Source organism: Paralichthys olivaceus, chromosome 5, assembly GCF_024713975.1.
Source record: "Paralichthys olivaceus isolate ysfri-2021 chromosome 5, ASM2471397v2, whole genome shotgun sequence".
Taxonomy (NCBI): Eukaryota; Metazoa; Chordata; class Actinopteri; order Pleuronectiformes; family Paralichthyidae; genus Paralichthys; species Paralichthys olivaceus.
In genome coordinates, this window is record NC_091097.1 from 14210626 (window position 1) to 14232041 (window position 21416).

Here is a 21416-nt window from a genome sequence, read left to right on the forward strand (position 1 = left end):
GATCATAAACAAATCATGTGTTTAATTTTACTCTACCGATCCACCATGCTAATACACACTTCTGTCCCCACACACCCAGGTTGGGTTAAGCTTGACTGCTGCATGCTGTTGCTGTATGCAATGTTACGGTTTGGCCCTCCTGGCTCGGCTCTGACAGCCCTCAGTATGAGGCTACCCCATTCAGTATGTCTGTCAATCCTCTCTGCTCGCAACTCTGTGACCTGACATATGCCAGCAATACCAGCAGCACACCTGCATGGAAGACACACAGAGTCGAGTGTGTGGAATAAGTTGATAGTTACTGTACAGATGCTAAAACTGACTTTCCTACATTCTCTATACTATATAATAGAACAAAAGTGACAATATAATAAATGGTCCTTTAAAATCTGCGAAGATTTCATTCAACATGTAGAGATTTTGTTGTGAGAAGAGTCCCTGGATAAATAACTCATTCCATACATGCAAAAAAGAGTAGGCCGATACTTTTTCTTTTCAACATTTATATTTCTACATCCATCTTTTATTTTCATCTCTTCCTTTTCTCCCTTCTTGAAATCACTTTATAACTACTGTTTTGAAAAGTTCTATAAAAGTTCCTTTCTTGAATTATTTCTGGAATCCTGGTCTGCAATTGTGTTTCTATGGCTTCGTTCGTATATTCATCTCTGTGCGTGTGTGCTTGGTTTGAAGGGAGATGGAGAGCCAGTTGAACCGAGCCAGGGAGAGCCAAAGGCAGCAGATCCAGCAGGCGGACTCGGCACTGGAGCAGTTGAAGAAACAGGTGGAGCTCAGCTCTGAGAAGGCCTACACTGACATGAAGCTCCAGGTCTGATGACACGTACAACACACGCATATGCATACGCACATGTATGTTGAGAAAGGCATAAAAAGCACGTACACATTGAATGCGCTGTGCAAGTTAGTTAACGCTAAGCTGTATCCACGCACACCTGATTTCTGTTATGTGAATACATTCCTTACATCCAGTCAGTCTCTCATGTTCGTGCACATACTGCACATCAGTCTGGTGTATTTTCTCTGTTTTCTGTTAGGTGCCAAATATAACTGCATTTGCTCAGACACACATTTTTAACCTCACCCCCTTTCATGTTTACTTTGCTCCTAACAGAGTGAGCTGTTTGACAGGCACTAACCAAGACAATACAGGCACACATACACATACGCATATGTGCACATTTTGCAATTGCGAAGCACAGCCCGACCACAGATGCAATAGGGCGCCACACTGGCTGTGCTTGAATTCCTTCCTATGTCCTCCTCCTTTCTCCGTCACGCTCTTTCTCCTTCATTGCTGCTGTCTAAGGAGTCCTACATCCAATCATGGGTCTTTTTCTGGACCTTTTAACTGCTCCTATAGTGAAAAATCTATATGGAAGAGCCAAGAACATAATCATCCCCAGGCCATTATCACTCATTTAGTCATTCCAAACCATTGAAATGATTCATAATCCTGCTCATTACTTGGGTGCATTCATTTCTCCGCTATCACAATATGACCTTACTTCCTTTTCGGTGGGCATTCGATGTATTACAGGTCACACGCTTTAAGCAGCCAGACTAATTAGTACACCAGGCCAGCCTCATGATGAGTGCACCACACCGTGTGGGCTGCTGCTTTTTTGGATAGTTCTCCGATCAATATGGACTCAGCTGTAAACTTCTGATGTTGTCTTACAAGTCAGTTTGGCTATGGGCGTTTTTCTTAAGCATTTTATGGCTATACTGTGTGTGTGTGTGTGTGTGTGTGTGTGTGTGTGTGTTGTATTGACAAGGCAGCGTGTGGTCCTAAATGTTTTACAGCGATGTATGTTGAAGTCACTAATTAGAGAAGTTTTTTTCAGCTAATCATTAGTTATTTTCTGTTACTGTGGAAAAAATACTGCATTCAAGGTTGTTTATGCTTGAACTCCCAAACAAAAGTACATAGCTAATAAGTGGCCTACAAATATTGCACTTTTTGAGTATTGTTACAACTGACGTGGAAGCAGCAAGAGGAGCACAACGCAACAAAATAATAAATATTGTGTCATTTATTTGCAGTAAGGAAAAGGGCAACATAAAGAAAGTAGAAGGGAACCGGAGAGAACATAGCTCTGCCAAGGCTGATTGGCCACTTTATCACCATGTTGCATATACCTTTATCAAGATAAGATACATCCAGATCTGCAATTTCTTTCATAAAGATCCCTGTATTATATTCAGAAAAAAGTTATTTTTAAAAGCCTAACAACTGGCAATGTTAAAAAAGTAGAAATTAAACCCTTGAATCCCCCTCCTTAATCTGTTCTACTCCAAACGTCAGAGGTTTCCTCCTTAGCCAGTACCCCACTCTTCCACCAAGTTACACTAAAATCGTTTTCAGTGATCCCGCTAACTGCTAACTTGGCGGAAGTAACAAAACAAAAAGCTGGGTCTTTTGATGGGAGTCAGAGAGAGAGAAAGCAGGTGCCCTAATGCAGGTGCATTAGTGAGCACCTAGAGCAGGAACACATAGAAGAAATAAACAAAACAGAAGCAGAACACAGAGCAACATGTAACAGCATTCATAGGATGCTCTCTTTGCCTTGTAGCCACTGTACCATGAATACATTGCACTGGCCGACTGACAACAGGCAGGGCTCCTTCTTTCAAACTTGGGCACCAAGTAATATATATTCTTTTTCAATGCTTGGAAAATATCTGGATTGCTCTATTTTTCCTCTTCCTTCTCCCACTCCTCTCTCTTGTTCTTATCCTCCCATCCTCTTGCTCACTCCTTCTTTCCCCATTGAGCCCCTGGCATCCCAATCTCCAATCTGACTTTATTCTCAGCCCACATCAAAGCCACTGGAGAGGGGAGCAGTCTCTTCTGCATCCCTGTCATCCTCTCTGCCTCTTTCCCTCTCCTCTACTCCTCTCCAGCACACTTGTGCATTGCTCCATCACGTTATCCTGCTAAGGCTTTTATGTTACAGAAAGTACTTCAAAAGAAGCTTTTACCATCTTTTTTTCATCCTTCCATCTTTCCTCTCATCATCTCCCTCCCTCTGTCTTCAGATGGTGTTATATCTAAATGGATTATCTGTATCACTCCCTTCTTCTGTCTGTCTTTCCCTCATTTTAAAATCAGCATCCCACTTTTAGTCTACACTTAAAGGAAAGAGTTTGCCCTATTTTGGTGAGGGGAAAAAAACAAGCACAACCATAAGGAATCAAATCTCTGTTGCATGCACAGTTCAAAGCAGGCTTCGGCATTTTAAATGGATTAATCAGAACACATTTAGCATTTCCTGAGTGTTACACACAGCCCAGATGCAGAGGCGTTTCAGTAAATTACCTCTCCAATTGTAGTCGATTATCATCACCTGAAAACAAAATGTCAAAATGGTTGGCTGCAGGAAGTGTGAGTTAAGATAAAGTGTTGAAATAATGTTAAATCCATTTTCCCCACAAAAAACAAGTCCACAATGAGCCAGAAGCTTGTGACTTTGTTTTTTCTAACTCTGCCTCTTTTAAGTCTGTCTTTACATTGCAGTTGTCTTCTTGCAATTGTAAATATGTGAACTATTGTGAACTACTGGTATTACATATTTAATGCTGAATTTAATATTAAACTGATGTATAGATTAATATATTGATGTGCTGTTACTACGATACCATTACCATAAGATCACACGGGAAAGTGTTGACTTTGTTTTTTTCCAGTAGCAGTTCATTCATTTCAATAGAAAGGCATTATTTTTCAGGTTCTGCATGCTTTAAACGTATTGTAGAACTAATATTAAAAAATAGCAAAAAGAAGAAAAAAGAATCAGAAATGCAAAACTGTCTGTGCACGCTTCTAGAAATGAGAATTTGAGTAGATTTGAAGCTGTATTCCAGCCCGTGAGCCCATCCATAATGTTTTAAACTCTTAATACTGTATGTATTTGAGTATTGATTTCGGTTTCAGACTAGAGCTTGGTGATATGACCAAAAATTATGTAAAAATGAAACTTTTCACATGAGTCAATATCGATAATTATCACGATATGGTCATATAAGATTGGAAACAGATTTTCGCTGCCGAGTGAAGGTTGGGTTTTTTAAATTTCTTCTTTATGAGCAGAGAATAGAAAACACTTGATAAACGTCCAACCATATTACAGATATGTTTTTTTAAGTCGTCACTGTGCTTTCATGATGGATATGCATTACATCAATCTTTATATTGGACTTTTGTTTTGTTGCTATTGATGAAAATTACATTGTGATAATTATTGGTACAATTTTATTGCCCGGCCCTATTTTAATCACTCATAATAATACTTGAATACTAAATTACTTTTTCTTCCTCCATGCCTCCAGATGGAGAAGGTTGAGGAGGACCTGATCCGCTCCAAGTCCCTCAGGGAGAACATGGCCAAAGACTTCTCCCAACAACTAAATTCCCTCAGAGAGAAATATGAGCAGCAGGTCTGTATGTAGTCTTCTGTGTTGCTGCTGTATCCAGAGGGAAGGGTTCTCCTCTTGCTTCCACCATCACCATCACATTGTTATCTTTTCTACATTATCAGTGAACACTTGGCCCGATGGAACCAAGGGGACTGACATCCATTTGGAATTGTCATGTTATTCCTCCCCATCTGTTCTGCCTGATTTATTTCTCATGATAAGGGACACGCTTTAGATTAAGCTTAAATTGCGGCTCAATAAATATCTTAAATATTGCCAATTGAAAACTAATGCAATCTGCATAGCAGATGCACCGTCGCCTTATCATCTCATCTCCATCCCTCTCCTTCGATTATGAGTCTAGTAACCATTTTTACAACTCATTGAAATCTAGCCTGCTGATAGGAGGACCTCTCTTATAGAACATCAGATTCAATTAAACCATGGAAATGGATGTTATCAAAGACAGCCAGTGTCATTGTAGGAAACATGGAGCATAGTTTATATTTCACTTTTAGCTCATTTGCCTACAAGACGGATTTTTAGCTGCTTACAGTGCAAAATTCATATTATAATTGAATGACATACAAAATATAATTTAAAACAACTCCACCGACTTATTGATATATATGATTAATAATTTTACGTATAACTCCGGGCAAAATTAACAGGATTTTCAAATTAGGAAAAATCATGAAGCTTAACATAGTAAATAATTGCACAATGTGAGTATGAAGTCGTATATACCTGGATACCTATTAAATAAATGATACATTATCCTTAAATTCTTCCTTTAAATGATGTAAAACAATGTGTGTGTCCCCATGTGATACAGTATGATCACGTGACAGAAGCTTCTGAGACTGTACAGTATCTGATCTGTCATCTCTATTTTCCATTTATAGCCACATGATTGATTTCTAAGTAGCAAACTAGCGCTCAGCCTGTCAGTTAATAAGCATGCTAGCACTCATTTCCAGGCCAGATGGAGTTAACGCTGCATGTAATTTGCTGTAGATTGGTTGTAATTGGAGGATACAAGGCTGGACATACTTTAAAAAAACACTGCGAAAACAGTTATCTGTTTTTTGTATTTGCTCCATGGTCAAACAGCTGGGTTTGTAACGATGACATTTGTGGCCAGTAAAAAAAAACATTTTAATTGGATGTATAATTGTTTGCATTTTATTTAAATCTTTTTAAAATACACTATAGCGAATCTGAGGTAGAGTTTCACTTCTTGCTGCAAGTGCACATTGTCCTAGAAATCAGAGAAAACTCATTAGGAAGGAATAAGTCGTCCGACCCTCTGGCCCCATTGTCATTGATCAGCTAGAGGGGCACAGACGGCTCCACATGCAACTTCAAATTTTGCTCCTTCTAATGAGTCTGACTCATTCTTCTTTCTGTACAGCCCCATGCATTTTAAGATCTTTTTTAGTATACGTGTGCATACTTTTGCTGGCTATCAAGAGCACCATAGAAATTGTAAACCAAAAAAAAAATGTTGGATAGCGTCATTCATCACTGATTCGCCCAAGAATTGGCATGTTATGACTAAAATTACTTTGAGGCTTTTGTTTAAGTTTCTTGACCCCTTTGGTGTTGAGCAAAAATTAATATGTTATAAAACCCAGCTTGGTGGCAGCTCAGATAGGGTAGATTAATTCTATCCATGGAGCAGTCTGCGCCCCTCTGGGTGATCAATTAAAAAATTACACTACAGCCAGAGGGTTGGACTCTTTCTCCTCTCTCACTGTGAGCATATTTATCACAGAATCATCCACCTTGCTCAATAACAGCAGAATCTCTCCATGTCTTAAGTCAAAAGTAGAACTTATTAAGATCATGTAAATGGGCCAAATTCACCAATTTATCTTTTTTCCATACTCATTTCATCACTCAGACATTAGTTTCAGCTTATAACAATATCGGAATTTGTCACATAATAACTGGACTAGTGCTTTGCCCTTTTCTAAACATGCCTGTTTGTTTGGTTGTTTGCTTGCTGTAACCAGGTTGCAGATTTATTTCTGAATTGAGAGCTGTTCCCCTGCTTGTTCAAACTATGATGAAGCTTGCCTCAGTCAGCAGAACCATGAACTTTGAGAATCAGTTGTCGTTGTTGTCTTGAATGTGCTGTTGTCAACTACAATGACATTTATTCAAAGTGCATTTATATTAATTCAAGTGTGAAACCGTTCAAATGAAACGTTTTTGAGAAATGTGAGCCACGTACAGACGGCCAGAGATTTCTGGAATTAGTTGATGAATAGTGTTTTGTTAAAACATGAAATGTTTTGCCAAAAAATCTTAAAACATAAAAATATCTTGATATAACATTACATTTTTTTTCTGCTATACGCTTCTCTGCAATTTATTGTTCTGAGGAGTCGCATGTTTTTTCTTTCATGTGAAAAACAGATCAGCAATCAGCTTCACAGAAAATAATCAAATGACGATTATCATCAGCTACGCAGAGTGGGGGTGTAGTTGACAGTTGAAGACAGCTACACAGGGTTAGCAGCACATCAGGAAGCTTTGGTCTTTACGATATAAACATCTAAAGACAAAGAGCCTGTCTTTGCGATGGTGCTGATGTGACATCAGCTGCACAGTTAGAAGGGTAGACAAAGAGAATAAATGTGTCTGCGTACACATATAAAGATGTGAGATTGTTCGTAAGTTACTGGGAGAACAGTTGTTTTACGCTGTGTGCACATTCTATGTACTTTGTTGTTGCACACACAAGCATAATCTCCTTTGTGTGGATCCGTTCTTCCTTGTCCACATGATGTATGCATTACGCCTCCACTCCTTCAAAGAGAGATCGGTGTCACAAGATTGTAGTGGTCAAGTTTGTCCATTAAGATGCTCACAAGAGAGCATCCCCCTCAAGGGCAGCTTCAGTGAGACTTCAAACAGCGAGCCATGTATGAAGGAGTTGTTTTCCAGCTGACATCATGGTGACCTGACAGAGCTCTGCTTCTTGACGTTGGAGTGACGTAGTGAGGTTAAATGGCTGCTGTGTAGCCATGACCTTGAGAGTTGCTAGAATGCTCAACAGCTGCATACTTCAACTATTTGATTGGGATAATAAACAGTAAAGTAGTCACAGCCAAATGCGCACTCATATCCATACTCGGCCCCACTCAATGGCCATCTTCCGTTCAAACCCTACAGTGAGGAAAAAGAGGTTTGCCCCCCCCACACAAAAAACTCACCCAGCCTCCCCTGCTGAGACCAGACAAGCCTTCTGTTCTGCTCTCCTCTACACCCTCCTTATCCCTCCTCCTTCCCAAACATTTCAGATATCCCCCCTGTGGTTGAAAAAAGCCCATTACCTCACTGTCCTGTCTCAATACGTACAATGCATATACACACAACCATGTCAGCCTAGGCTGACAGGAGTCGTGCTGTGCAGTAACACCCGACCCACTCTGTATCTGTGGCACCAAGCTGTGCTTTAACCGCCTTCCCTCATCAGTGCCACGCCGGTCCCTTTAAGAACCGCAGCACCCAGCATCCTCCACTGCATGCTAGCGCTGAGTGATGTCACAACCAGGCTCCTCGCTGGGTCTGCTTACTGTCATCTCCTCTGCGCCTTTTCCTTATGATGTTTTTCTCACAATGGATCTATCTTGTCCATTTCTTCGTCCTCGTTTTACCTCAGATCCCCTCTTGCCTCCAAAATCCCCTTGGCCTAAGACACTTAACAGGAGCGAACTGTCAGCTAGGACATCCTCAAACTATTTCTGTTACCGCATGTCCTGCTGTCCTGCTGGGGAGTTCTCGAAGCAATTGCCTGCTTATCAATCAACTGTGATTTATGTGAATGATTCTGACTATCCATATGGGACGACATACTCTGGCTGTGGATCTGATTTGTATTTATTATGTCCTTGAATGGAGAAAGCGGTGCGTCTTTCTTTTTTTTAGTGGAATGTTCCGTAGCCGACATCAGCATTGCCAGTATCGTCATGTGGAGGATGTTGCCCACATTTTGCATAGTATTTGTTGCATGTAGCTTTGTGGTGTTCTATTGTGTACTTAAAAAAGGTGTCTTCAGGCGGTGCTTTATGTGTGTGTGGGTTTGTGTATTTGTCTGCCATGCCACTAACTGAGCCGCAGAGATAAAATACATTTTTATCCAGCTATAAATCCTCCAATTGGCCTTTTTTTTAAGAGGACATTAAACAAAGCTTTCCAAAAAGCCGAAGGGTAAATTCTTGGCTGCCAAAATGAAGTGTCTATTGTGGCCCAGCTCTCAGTGCTGGAGACAGAATCTGGCTTCCTGTAGATAGCCCCTCATTCATCACCTGCTCTGAATAGCATGCAATGTCCGAAGATATGACCGTGGATAGAACAAGCACAGGACATAGAAGCTGTGGATCTCCACCTCTCTGGCAGGCCAGGTAGGGTGCCGTCAAACACAATGTGCAAGGGATTAGCTTCAAAGCAGGGAGGCGAATGGGCCCCAGGCCCCTGCTGTCCTTTCAAGGCTCCGGCTGGGGCTGCACGGCGGGATGGTGTGGGGGTCACTGGTTCCCCCGCCATGGGGGAGTGGGAATGGAACGGAGCCTGGGAAAGGCTTGGAGGCTTGGGGCTGGGAGCTCCGCTGGCAATGCTCACCTCTCAGCAGGTGACTCCACTCACAGTTACACTTGCAAACAGACTTGCCTCAGCTGACAGGATGAATAAGCCCTGAAAAATTTGGGCTTTGAGTCCCATTAGAAGTGTTTCATTTTGCTGTACTGTACTGTGTGTAGTTGTAGTACTCTGGTGAGACTGAAGTCTACTGTGTGTCTATAGAGAGCCTTCTTATTGATTGGGGCATACCGGTCCTTTGCTATATTCTGACTTAGTCTTTCTGCTGCATAAACAAGAATGATATCATCCCTTGAGCATAATCCCATTAATTCGAAAAAACATTTAGACTGATATTAGTAATGTAAAAGTTAAAACTTCCCTCCCTATCCATTTTTTTCTTCTCTTTTTTTATTTGATTCAGGGTCTATAATGAACATCATAGTCATTGCCTAAGCCGATTTTCGCATGCTGTCAGGCGCCTAGCATGGGGCATCGGGTAGTTACTGCAGCCAGATGGCTAACCCCTGCCAGCTTGCATGCATAGCCCAAACTAGCTGCTCTTTTATATGCCGATCGCAGAATAGGGATAGGGGACAGATTTAAAGAGAGAGAGGAGTGGAACATTGAGGGCCAGTCGGTACAATTGGCAGGAGAGGTGGGAGGGCGGGGGAGCCAGCCAGATGTAAACACATCACATCATGTTGTCCTCTGACAATGTGAGGAAGCGGGGAAACTTTCTCGCCTTTCTTTTCCCCCAACTCCTTACCAATTTCACCAAATTGGTTGGGCACATGGGTGCTCTGGGTGGAGGGAAGGGATAGAGGGAGTAGGACGAAGAAAGGATGGATGGATAGGTAGATGGACAAGTTGTCATGACGACAGGGTTGCTCTGAGTGTGTGTTGGCTGATGAAGTCTCTCTTTGCCTGCTTGTCCAATCAGATGGCTGAGCAGCGCATGCAGCACGAGCAAGAGAGGACGCGGCTACAGCAGCAGCATAGCGCGGAAAAGGACAGCCTGGTCCAGGAGCGCCAGCGGGAGGTGAGCAGCCTGGAGAGGCAGGCCAGGGCCGCCCTGCAACAGCACCAACAGCACACCCAGGAGTGGAGGAAGCGCGATGCCCAGGTAGGGGGTCTCCACTGATCCTCGTTCGCACACACACGCATGCTGACCCACCGCTCTCCCATGGACAACCATTTTGTATGTTGCCCATTGACGTTTTCAATGGTTTCAAAATCACAGCGGGTTAAGACACTTTTTTACTTGTAAATGGACAGATATTGATATAAGAGGAGAATCGTTTTATAGATTACAATGTATTTGGCGCAAACGTACGTACGAATTTAGATTTTGCCGTTTGAAAATCTTTTTGTTTTGTTTTGGTAAAAACAATGCTGTGCTTAAGACAAAGTTTAAAATGTCTAAAAAAAAAATTAATAATTTTGCACCGCATACGTTCGTAATACAAGTGTTAAGAACTCCGAAATCCGAAAACTCCGAAAAGAAACTTGCTGCGTTGAAAGCCCACTTTTTATTCCAAAACCCCGGGTTTAAATCTTTCATTTTCCGCTGTACGGTCATGGACCAGCGGCAAGCGCCCTGTGCTCCCACCGAAGTGCATCTCCGCATGGCATCCCCCTCTCACCGCAGGTATCTATCTCCCTCCTTGAAAACAGTGGTGGTTCCCTCATCCCACCATGGATGGCCACAATGAGTTAATGACATTGGTGTCTATATTAATGGACATCCCTGACACTGAGAAATAATTCTGTTTCCATTTAGCCAAACCAGCAGCAGGTCCTCATATCATGCTCCTCGCTCAGCCTTCGTCTCTCTGCAGCCTGAGCTAGCTTGGAGCTCTGTGGGAAACAATTTTACAAACCAGCCCCCAACTAGGGATGTATTCGACTCTTCAAGCTTTCCAATTAAATGGACTTGTCATCATCATTAGCTTGGGACAGGGATTCAGACAGACATATTTAAAATCTGTGGACAAAACGTGCTCACACCAAAATGTGGTTACAAATGGTGCCAGACACCGAACGAATCGCGACGAGTTCAAACTCGTAAAACATTGTACGTTTTTTATATTTTTAGCATTCGTCACAATTATTCAGGTGTCATTATAGAGATAATATACATTTACCACTAACAACAAATAACAAAAAAATATTCAAAAGTGTTCTCAACTGTATCGTAGGTGAAAGCCTATTCTTGTAAAATGTTTTGATATTGAAGAATTAAGAAATGTGCCAAACTCTAATAATTTTATCTTTTGTTTATGATGATGTTTAATTTTAGATGCAAACAGTGAAACTATATGGGATGTTCCCATCAATGTACAAAATGACCACTGGCTCAAATATCAAAATATCTGTCTCTGTTTTGAGGTAAAGACCGCATTTATTCCACCAGTAAACTGCTGTACTGGTTGGCTTGTATCACAGCAGTCTAAAATATATCAAATCCTTTTCCTTATATTTTTTGGGAAAGTGTCTTTGACACCACCGATGACACCAGCCAGTGTGTTATTTGGTTTCTGGAGATGCCGTCACAACGAGACGATAACAGCCGATAACATGCTGTCCAAGTCGTGTCAAAATGACATGCTGTTTGGCAAATCTCAGGAGGTGACAGAAAACAAACTTCCCCTGCCCTCATCTCATATTCTCAATTCCTGTTTGCCCGTGCAGCATTTTGAGTAGTGATCACACGCCCAACTAATGTCAGATGTTAAAGCGACAGAAATTTTCACTCGGGCCCTGAAAAGATGGAGGACAGGATTGTGAGCGCTCTGAAACTGCTGGGGATGTGAGTTGGTTTGACTTCCTGTGTGAGCACTGTTCCATGGATGTGCTGTTAAAATGACAAGAAGCTGACACCCCACCAGCAGATAATGTATTAAAGATGAGCTTTTTTTTATATTGAGCAAATCCACTTATTATTAAACACTTTTGCATCACCAAGGTTGTTTACCCCTTGAGAATTCTTTATCTCTCACTCTGATACTAAACCACAGCTAATGTGGCCCTTCGCTGGCATTTTTTAGACACATAAAGCTGCTGTGAAAAATTTCAAAAAAGCTGCATTTTGATGATGCCTAGAGAAAACATAGACCACTTCCTTTCCAGCATATGCCACAGCTTCTCTTCTTCTCTCAGTTCTTGCATACCCTGTGGTTCTTGGAGTCTCTGGACTTTTCACAGCCCATTAAACAAAACAATTCCACCAGATGTGTGAGATGGACAATGATATTATCATCAAGTGATATGTCAGTAACAGGCAACAAAGATGTTTGCTCTGGCAATTGAGCTTCATTATTTCTGCCTCAATCCTGCGCACACTTTGTCTTCCTGGATTCAGTGTAAGGATGACTGCAGCTCAGAGTTTATTGGCTAAAAGAACAGCAACTGTCCACCAAACACTCTCGAGGATGAGTAATACCCACTCATCCCCTTGATGTGGGGGGACAGCAATAAATAGAATTCCTGACTCTTGCCTTGTCTTTGAGAAGGAGAGCCAATGAGTCGTAGCAGCGACTGGAGGGAAAAGCTAACACAGAGACACATTGTCCTGATCCCACTAAAGTTTGTTATCCAAGGAACTCTGACCTCACCCACTGTGTAGGCACTACACATTATAAAGACTTCCTGACTTCTCATTTTGTTTTCAGGATGATCACATCCACACTTTTAAACTTTCCTTCCCTTTGCTGATTGAGCCTTATACGTTCCATGTTATGAAATCTCTAATGAATTAAATTAAGCAGCTGGTTTTCAGGCCTCCTGTGTTGTTGGCTTCTCACCGAATCAGGGGATTAACTCACCATTCCCAGTCTGGTGGACCTGAATCTTGCCGTTCTCTTAAAAAGAATAAAGTATTTCTTAAATCGTTTTTTTTTTAAATACCAAAGCGTGAAAGGACGCTTTGAGTTTGGCTGTGAGTCCAGGATGATGAAACGTCTTGCTGTTAAAATATGTTTGCCCTGCAGTAGGTACTGTGTTGTTCTGTTAGTTGATCAATGCCCCCCAGAGGACGAAGGAGTTTCATTGAGCGTTTTGGGGATCCAAGAAACGTCACCTTCTAACATGCCCAAATTATGGTGGAGTGGCCTGTTTTTGCCTCCACTTTTCAAATGTATGCATACACCCATGGACTGCTGAAAATATGAAAACTATTTTACACTGAAACCACAAGAAGTTTTTTGCTAATTCCATTATATGATTAAATAATTCAAAATATTTCACTGTTTTTTTCGATTATCAGAAACTTTAACTCAGCATTATACATGAATCTGAAGCTTTGTTTTTTTTTTTTTTTGCATACAACAGAATTTGTTTGTTCTGTTCAAAAAACAACATTTTTATATTTTTGACACCAACTCCTCCTCAAAACTCATTTTATGGCTGTTATTCTCCAGAATAATTATGTTCTTTTTTTCTGAAGGAACATACACACCATCTGGACTTCAAACAGCATGGGAGAGAGGGAGAGTCTTGTGAGGTCTTTCTTCTGGGCCATGATGGACTAAATAATGATGCTGTCAATTTTTCAAAGCGTTTCAATACTAAGTACGTGATTAAAATGAGTCAAATGAAGAGGGTGATGACAGCCTAAGTCAAAGCTAAGAGGATTTGTGATGAAGAGAACAAGGCAGACAGCGAGACCAGTGCGGACAGCGATTGTCTCAGTGCTTGTGTGTATTGTCATTTACCGAATGATTGGTCCCTGAGATCTAGTACTGTCAAGCGAGTCTTGTCTTGTTACTCAGTGATCTCCAGTAGTGGAGGAGAGTCCCACTGAGCTGGCGTGTCACTGTGATTCTTTAAATGATTTCATCACATACATCTGAGAGTTAGAACTCAGCTGTTTTTTTTCTTTTTTTCCCATTCAGAACGATTGATCATGGGCAAGTCGTGAGCGTGTACTGACGCTCTGTGATGTGTCAAGAGTTACAGCATACTCTGTTTCAAACCATGAAGCCATTTAGTATGTGCATACATCACATCTTGGATTTCAGCCAGATGGATTTTTATCTGACTGACAACAGTGAAACATTCATTACAACAGTGCGCCTGGTTCAGTCAAGTATCTTACATATGTGTATGTCCGTTATACTGCTTACACTATATGCCTGCATTGTACACAAAATCTGTACATATTGAGCTTTAAGAATCACTTACATTATGCTTATACAAATTGGTTTCTAAGTTTAGTTAATTAAGAAATAGTATAGGATGGTTAGATACACTATATTAAATTGTGACAGTGGTTTACTGATTAGTAATAAGTCATGTTTAGTGTTCTTGTCCAAAAGTGGATGAAAAGACTGAGTCCAGTCTCATGTCTCTGCATTAACTTTAGTCCGAGATGCAGGAGGTGTTAAGCTTCACTTGACTTTAAGACTCAGTGTGTGTTCTCGTGCTCCTCAGTGGGTCCCATTTCCTGAGTTGTGAAGTCGTCGTTCGACTTCTATGTGTTCCTGTGCTTCGAAGTCAGAATGTGGGAAAAATATGGACACTGTAAACAAAATATGTTGTATGTATGTGTTAGGAGTGTTTAAACAACACTTCATCTTTCCAATATTTGCACCAACAAAAAGCAAAGAATAAGCATCAGATGTGAGCAGCTTATAAATAATTTAAAACGTGCGCATGTTAATCTGTGTAAGTAAAATATTTTCCAGCTGCTCAAGTCAAACTATAGACGTTTCTCCCAGCAGACGTTTGAGTCATTGCTGCAGGAAGAGCACAGGTGTAACTAATATGATTAAAGTATGGCTCTGTTCCATTTAGGTGTGTCTGTGAGCCAGAACACACAATACCAGGATAATGGGACTGGCATGCGTAGATGGAATACAGCTATTATTAATGTCATTAGTTCCACCCGTGTTTGCTAAAACATACTATTGACTGCAAGAAAGGTTTTCTGACCTGTCTGTCACCTTCATGTCATTGTTTCATGTTAAAATGCAAAATGATTTTTACTGTTCCATGTAATCTACAGCTACTTCTTTAAAAAAATTAACCTATATTATTACTATTATAATGTATACCATGGATCTACTCAGACTCATCTAATGGTGATGACATAATTAACTCACTACCAATTTTTCTGTATATGTTTTCTTAATCAAAGACGTGACATTAGACTCAAACAAAGTGTTAACTATGTGCACACACACATTTGTTTTCATGCTTGCCAGAGAACAGTGAAAAAGAGTGGCAGCTGTGTTGTGGTTGTGATCAAACAAAGTCTGCACATCCTGGCTTTTGAGTCCAAAAAGGATGCTGCCAAAACTGTCATAATGCAGTTTGCAAGGAAAGTTACAGTAAGATGTTGGTTAAATTATATATAAATATAACTTGTCTGTGCGACTATTGTCATTAAATGCAAGGAAGTGTAGGTATTTCTTGTGTTTGTAACCTCTGTGAAACAGAATTTTAAAATGTCTCGATGAGAAAATCTACAGTTTAAATGCAGCGAATTATTTTAAGTCTGCTTTTGACTTTGTGACATTTTCTCTAAATTGAACACATGCAGTCCGTTAGCCAGTGTCCCACTCTTCTCCTCTCCTCTCCTCTCCTCTGCCAGTCTTTTGTCATCTTAGCTGACACTGTGTAACCCGGTATATTTCCTTTGACACTTTCCTATTGTCACAGAGAGCTGCCTCTTCTCAAAGCCTCACATCAGCATGCTAAAATATGTCCTGCTGAAAAGCGCCTGTGCTCGCTTTACTTCCAAGAGAAATGTGCGCTTTTGGCCTCCTGAGTTTCTGATGTGTCACCGCCAATGTCTCCGTTCTGGAAGATTATACCCACACTTATTAAAAGATTTTTTGGAGGAGAGATCATCCACATTTGTTAAAGAGAGAATTATACATTAAAGAGTCTTGTGGGCTCAGATCTGATAGCTGCTTGCCCTTGAAGGCACAAGCAGAGTGGAGAGATTGGTAATGTTGGCAGACAGGGGAATGGGACATAGAGATAGAAGGTTGCATTAGTTTGTTTTTTTCTCTTTTTTTTTTTTTACCTTATTTTCTCTAAACGTGCCACATTCATACATGTCATTGTATTTGTGTGTGACAGCTCGATCATGTGCCTGTTTGTCTGTGTGTGCCAGTGTAGGAGGGGGTATAACACTCAGCCACAGCAGCTGCCTGTTTTTGTGACACTCCTTTGAAGTCGCTTTAATTCTCCCCAGTGCCCGCTAAAAAAGACTTTAGACACTTTCTGTCTGATTGCCTTAACGTGGCGTTGTCCTCGGATGCCCAGGCTTTCAGGAGGGGGAGGGGGGGCAAGAGGCAGAGCTAACAGTGCAAACCAAAGTGAGAAAGAAAGTAAACCAAGGAGACGAGGGAGGATGTGCAATAGCTGTGGCACACATGCAATGTAGGTCGTGAAGGGTGAAACACTACAGCTGTATTCCATCCGTCAGTGCCACCTACACTTCACTATATTTGTTGTGCTCATTTATTATTGTACAATTTGGGGAATTATTGGATTATACTGATGTAATGCATGTTTGGCTCTTTATGTACTACAAATACAATTCTTTTTTAGAACCGTGACGTCCTCCTGTAACATGGATGGCCCCATTTCATATAAATGCCATTCAGTATCTTGTCTTTATAAATTTTACATCCCTCCATCCTTTATCGATTCTGCTTAAGGATCGTGGAGGGGGCTGGAGACAAACTGAGCTGACACTGGGACAGAGAAGGGATACACCGGTCGCCAGCGTATTGCAGGGCTTCTTACTGAAACTTGTATTTTTTGAAATTATGTGAAATGTCCAATAAGAAAACATCTCAGTTTTGAGGCCTATTCCTCACTTCATTTGCATTAGTCGTACCGGCCCATTCAGACCTGGTATAAAAATCCATCCTCAGCGATGCCATCACTAGTGGAAAGCTTTATGTACAGGTCTGAACGCCCCTAAGAGGAATAACTTGACCTCTACATCTTGAAGCCTCAAGATGCTTGCAGGGCATTAATTAATATCCCTTACCTGAATCCACTATACATCTTTGTGTTTGTCTCCTTGCAGACAATTTCAGAATTGGAAGCGCAGTTGGCAAGTCTGCGCGATGAGCTCCAGGGGGCCCACACCCAGCATAAGCAGCAGCTTGCATTGCTTCGGGAGGAGGAAAAGCAGAGGGCTCTCCTGGACAAGGAAGCAGCCCTGGACCGACTCCGCTCTGAGGTGGAACGCATCCACAGTGACCTCGAGAGGGGCCACCTGCAGGCGAAGGATGCCGCTCAGGAAAAGGTGAGTGAAGGTTTGGTAAAAGATGACACTCGGTCAGTTTCCAATAGATTACTGTAAAAAATGCCCTTCGACTGGAGAGAACTGGGGTCGAGAAAAGGCCATTACATAGTTATATGCATCAGGTTCAGTTTTTAGATACTTAGCAGTGCACAAGGAGAGAGGTGTCACCTTGTAACCATAGTCTGAAAGTTGTATTCTTACCTTGTTTTTGCATTATTTTTTTCAAACCTTTTTGAAAATATTTGTTTTTTTTTTTACTTCCTTTCACATAGTGGTTCTGTTTTCCACTGTTTGCCTTCTCAGATAGATATTTGTCAGAGAACATGTGAACAATGTCATCTTTTTATATCAGTGCTGATAGTGAAAATAGATCCTGTTTGTCTATGTGAGTGGGACTAGTTATATCCAAAGGCTTTTACAATTCCCCTGCAATTCACATACACACATACTCCTGCGTCGATGGCAGCAAGCTAACCATGCACGACACCGACCTGATCATTAGAAGCAATTGGTGTTAAATGTCTTGTTAAAAGACACTTAGACATGTGGAGGATCAAACCACCACCTGCAATTAGTGGACGAACCGCTCTACCTGCTGAACCACAGCCTTTCCCAGGGGGAGGAAGGCAGGCTTCCCTGGGTTTGCCACTTTAGCAGAGATCTGCTACTATGTCATGCCACCACAGATAAGTTAATGTTCTCAGAAGCACCAACAGATGGCTCAGTGTTATTGAGGTATTCCGTGCTGAACATCAATTAAAATGCTGCATGTTACTATTACTATAAGTTTTCTAGATCCTGAAACAGAGAGTTGAATGAGATAATCTACACTACATGTACTTTTGTAGAAGTACTTGAGAGTACTTCTTTTTGTTTACCCTCTTAGCATCATGGGATGTATTATTTTGAAATGTGTACTACTGAAGGATTGAACTTAAGGGTCAGTCATAGACGAAAACCCGCAGCGTTTCAGTAGAGGCTTTATCCAGCTTTGCTTTTTGCTATCTTGGTGAACCAGGAAGTGCTTCAATTAAAACTTCTGAGGTCCCCTCTTTTTTCTTTCTTTCTCTCTTCCTGTGTCATATTTGCTCTCCTCGCCACGACAGAAACTGGCCCCACAGCTGGGAAATCACCCATAATCTTATGCTGGTTTAGCAGGAAGCTGACCTAAGGTGGTGTTGATCAGAACCTAATCCCTCAGCAGGGCCCATCAAAGAGAGCATTTTTCATTAGACACCATCCCACGCCAGCTGCGCAGCATTAGCCCGGAATGCAGGGACCTCCAAAGTACCCAGGCAGCCATTTTGGCTCCATATGGCACACAGAACTAGGGGTACTGAGGGGAGAGAGATCCAAGGAAAAGAGTGTTCTTATGACAGGGTAGTCTTAATTTGAAGAAATTACGCTATTTCCTACCGGCTCCTTTTGGACATGAAGGCAGTATTAAAGCTAAAAGTTACTTTATCTTTTTGTCACACTTTAATTCCTTTCTCTTCTCTGCTTTTTTCTACATGGTAAAATGACCTGCAGTTGTCAGGGAATCTGGAGTGGATTCAAAGCAGTGAGAATTAATGTTGAATTTAGACTAATAACGATATCGGCAATGTGCTAGTTTCACTTTTTCATGAAAGAGATTAATGATTTCTCCATCCTTTTTTTGTCAGCTGAAAGTGCAAGCTTCTAAAAAAAACTAACCAAAGGTTGAACATTTTACTTTCTACTGTCATATCTGACTCCAAGTTTGAGTTCGGAGTGGGCAGTGAAAAGTTTCACGACTTCATTGCTCTTTTTTTTTGGCTCACACGGGATTGAAGTCAGCCAGGCCTCAGATCCATATTGACTTGTTCACCCTGTTTTGTAAGCTGAAAATTTCTCATTCTTTTGATGCAGACAGAAATGCTGTCCTATGCAGTCCACTGTGCTCTTAGAAGCAGAGCTGGGCAGGCCAGCTTTTCCCTTTTTTTTTTTGAACACATCGCCCAGATCCTGGAAAAAAGGCCAGAGAAATCCATTAAATCCATGAATGGATTCTCATCAAAGACGCAAGCGTTTAAGGGAAAGACAGAGAGGGATACTGAGGGATGGGGGATGTTTTAGGAGTAGACAGTTGGAGCTGTTGGAATAAAATAATGAGAAACAGAATATCAGAGAAGATAACATCAGATGTTAAGATAGTTCTATACATTTGAGCTTCACCAAACAGAAAGCACGAGAGGAGGAAAAGTGATGGAGGTAGGCTGAGAAGGTGTGGGGGTGATTTTGTGTGTGTCGGTGTGAGTGTATGTGTGTGTGTTTTCATGGGTGAATGTGCACAGACCTCCCAATCTCTGTGCTCCACTGAGGGGCCTGTGAAGCTGCCTCTGTGCCTGATAAAAACGCCTCATCTCTGGGCCACAGTTAGCATGAATCCTGCCTCTCACCCACACCAGCTCCTTATCTAACTTTCTTATTCCCCTCCAAAACCCCCACGTCCCTTACTCTGCCTTCAAGTTGTGGCAAAGCCTAGAACATTAGGGCTTCCAATAAAGAGTCGGCCTTACCAAAAATCAGGTCTAGGCTTTGAGGAAGTGTGGGAACAACACACATACATGTGCACACTGCACACACCGCTCTGTATGCTGAGCAGCATATTAAACACAAGTTATAAATTAAAAGTCTGTTAAAGAAAAGGCCTTTGTGTTGAACCTCTTCACCTCACACTGCTTGTCAATACTAGAGATGGGAGATCGTGTGCAACAAAAGATCAGGAGGCCTGAATAACGTCTGGAACCTTGAACTCATATTTACACTTCGTCTGAAAAGTGCGGCTCTTTGAACTGCAGAGAGAGATTAGATCTGCAAATTGTGTGTGTGTGTGTGTGTGTTTGGTATATTTGTGCATACTACATCCAATGTGTAGCTGATATAAATGTCACTATGATTGTACTTAAAAAGCTTGTATAAAAAAAACAGGTGATGATTCCCACTACTTGTGTGTGTGCTGGTGTTTGTACCTCTGTTTTTGTGAGGACCAGTTTGACAATTTGACCTCATGGAGTATAGACATTTTGCCCTATTGTCACATGATAAATCCTTTAAGAGACTGTTTGAAGGTGAAGCGTTGGTTTTAGGGTTATGGTTTGGGTTAGATTTAGGTCAGGGTTAGGGATGGAGTTGGGGCTTGTACTGTACCTGTGATGATTAAGGTCAGGGGCAAGGAAATGCATTATGTCAATGAGATCGAAATACAGTACATGTTTGTGTGTGTGTGTGTCTGTGTGCGCGCATGCACGTGTGCATGCGCGCGTGCATGTGTGCCTACTTTCACTTCAGATCAAAGGGACAGGGCATTTCATCAAACACTAACCAAGTGTGACAAAACCACCTGGAGGCAGACATCAGCCAATGAGAAATCAGCTTTTTGGCATGCAGTAGCCAATCGGTGCTCCCGGTGTCACAGCACCAGTGTCCCCCTAGCCATTCACCACGTGATTACGGAGACATGAAAGCCATGACAGCGCTCACTCACATACAAATAAACACACACACACACAAGCTGCGCACTCGAGAGCTCAGGTTTGAAGGCCTCTGTTTTGCACTCAGTCTCTTCTGTCTTCTTTTTTGCTTCGAGGATATAGTGTTAGCTCATCCATAAACTTAGAGGTTCTCCTCTAAAAGTTAGTTTGGCCAATCAGCTTCTTCAAACACGAAAATTGTGTTCCGGACCGTTTTCCAGAGTTTAAAGCAGCAGATTTTTCGGGTCAGAGGCGTTCACAACAGGAAAGTGTCTGGAACATTTGGGAGAGGGTTTTTTTATAGCCCCCCTGGAAAATTTCTGGAATGTGTCCAGAGTTTAGTCCACGTCCAAAAGCAGATTAAAGCTAGCAATAACCAATAAATATGATCAAAAGGGAACATACTAAGATTAACTTTTGGGATTATTTAGTGAGCATCGCTGCCCTATATAGATCTAAATCTACGATTCAGATATGTTTCTTACATCTTGATTCAGTTGACAGGATTTGCAGTTCATTCATGTCTCAAATGATCATTTGTGAGCAGATTTTATCTCCCTACACACATTGATTTTGTCTGAGAAATAAATAAAAAAACTCCTTTTTAAGCGACCATCAGAAGTTGC

At 41.5% G+C, this 21416-nt stretch overlaps 1 protein-coding gene across 5 annotated transcripts in view; it reads left to right on the top strand.

Annotated features, from left to right (window-relative positions):
• The window catches only part of cep112 (centrosomal protein 112), a 93927-nt gene that overhangs the window by 37923 nt on the left and 34588 nt on the right, over positions 1-21416 (top strand). For all 5 annotated transcript variants that reach the window (XR_011241009.1, XR_011241010.1, XM_020101885.2 and 2 more), the window contains 4 exons: positions 694-829; positions 4351-4458; positions 9968-10150; positions 17075-17296. Coding sequence is in view for 3 of the 5 variants with exons in the window: in XM_020101885.2 (XP_019957444.2) it covers positions 694-829; positions 4351-4458; positions 9968-10150; positions 17075-17296 (649 nt within the window). In the remaining 2 variants the exon portion in view is untranslated. The remainder of the gene's footprint in view (positions 1-693; positions 830-4350; positions 4459-9967; positions 10151-17074; positions 17297-21416) is intronic.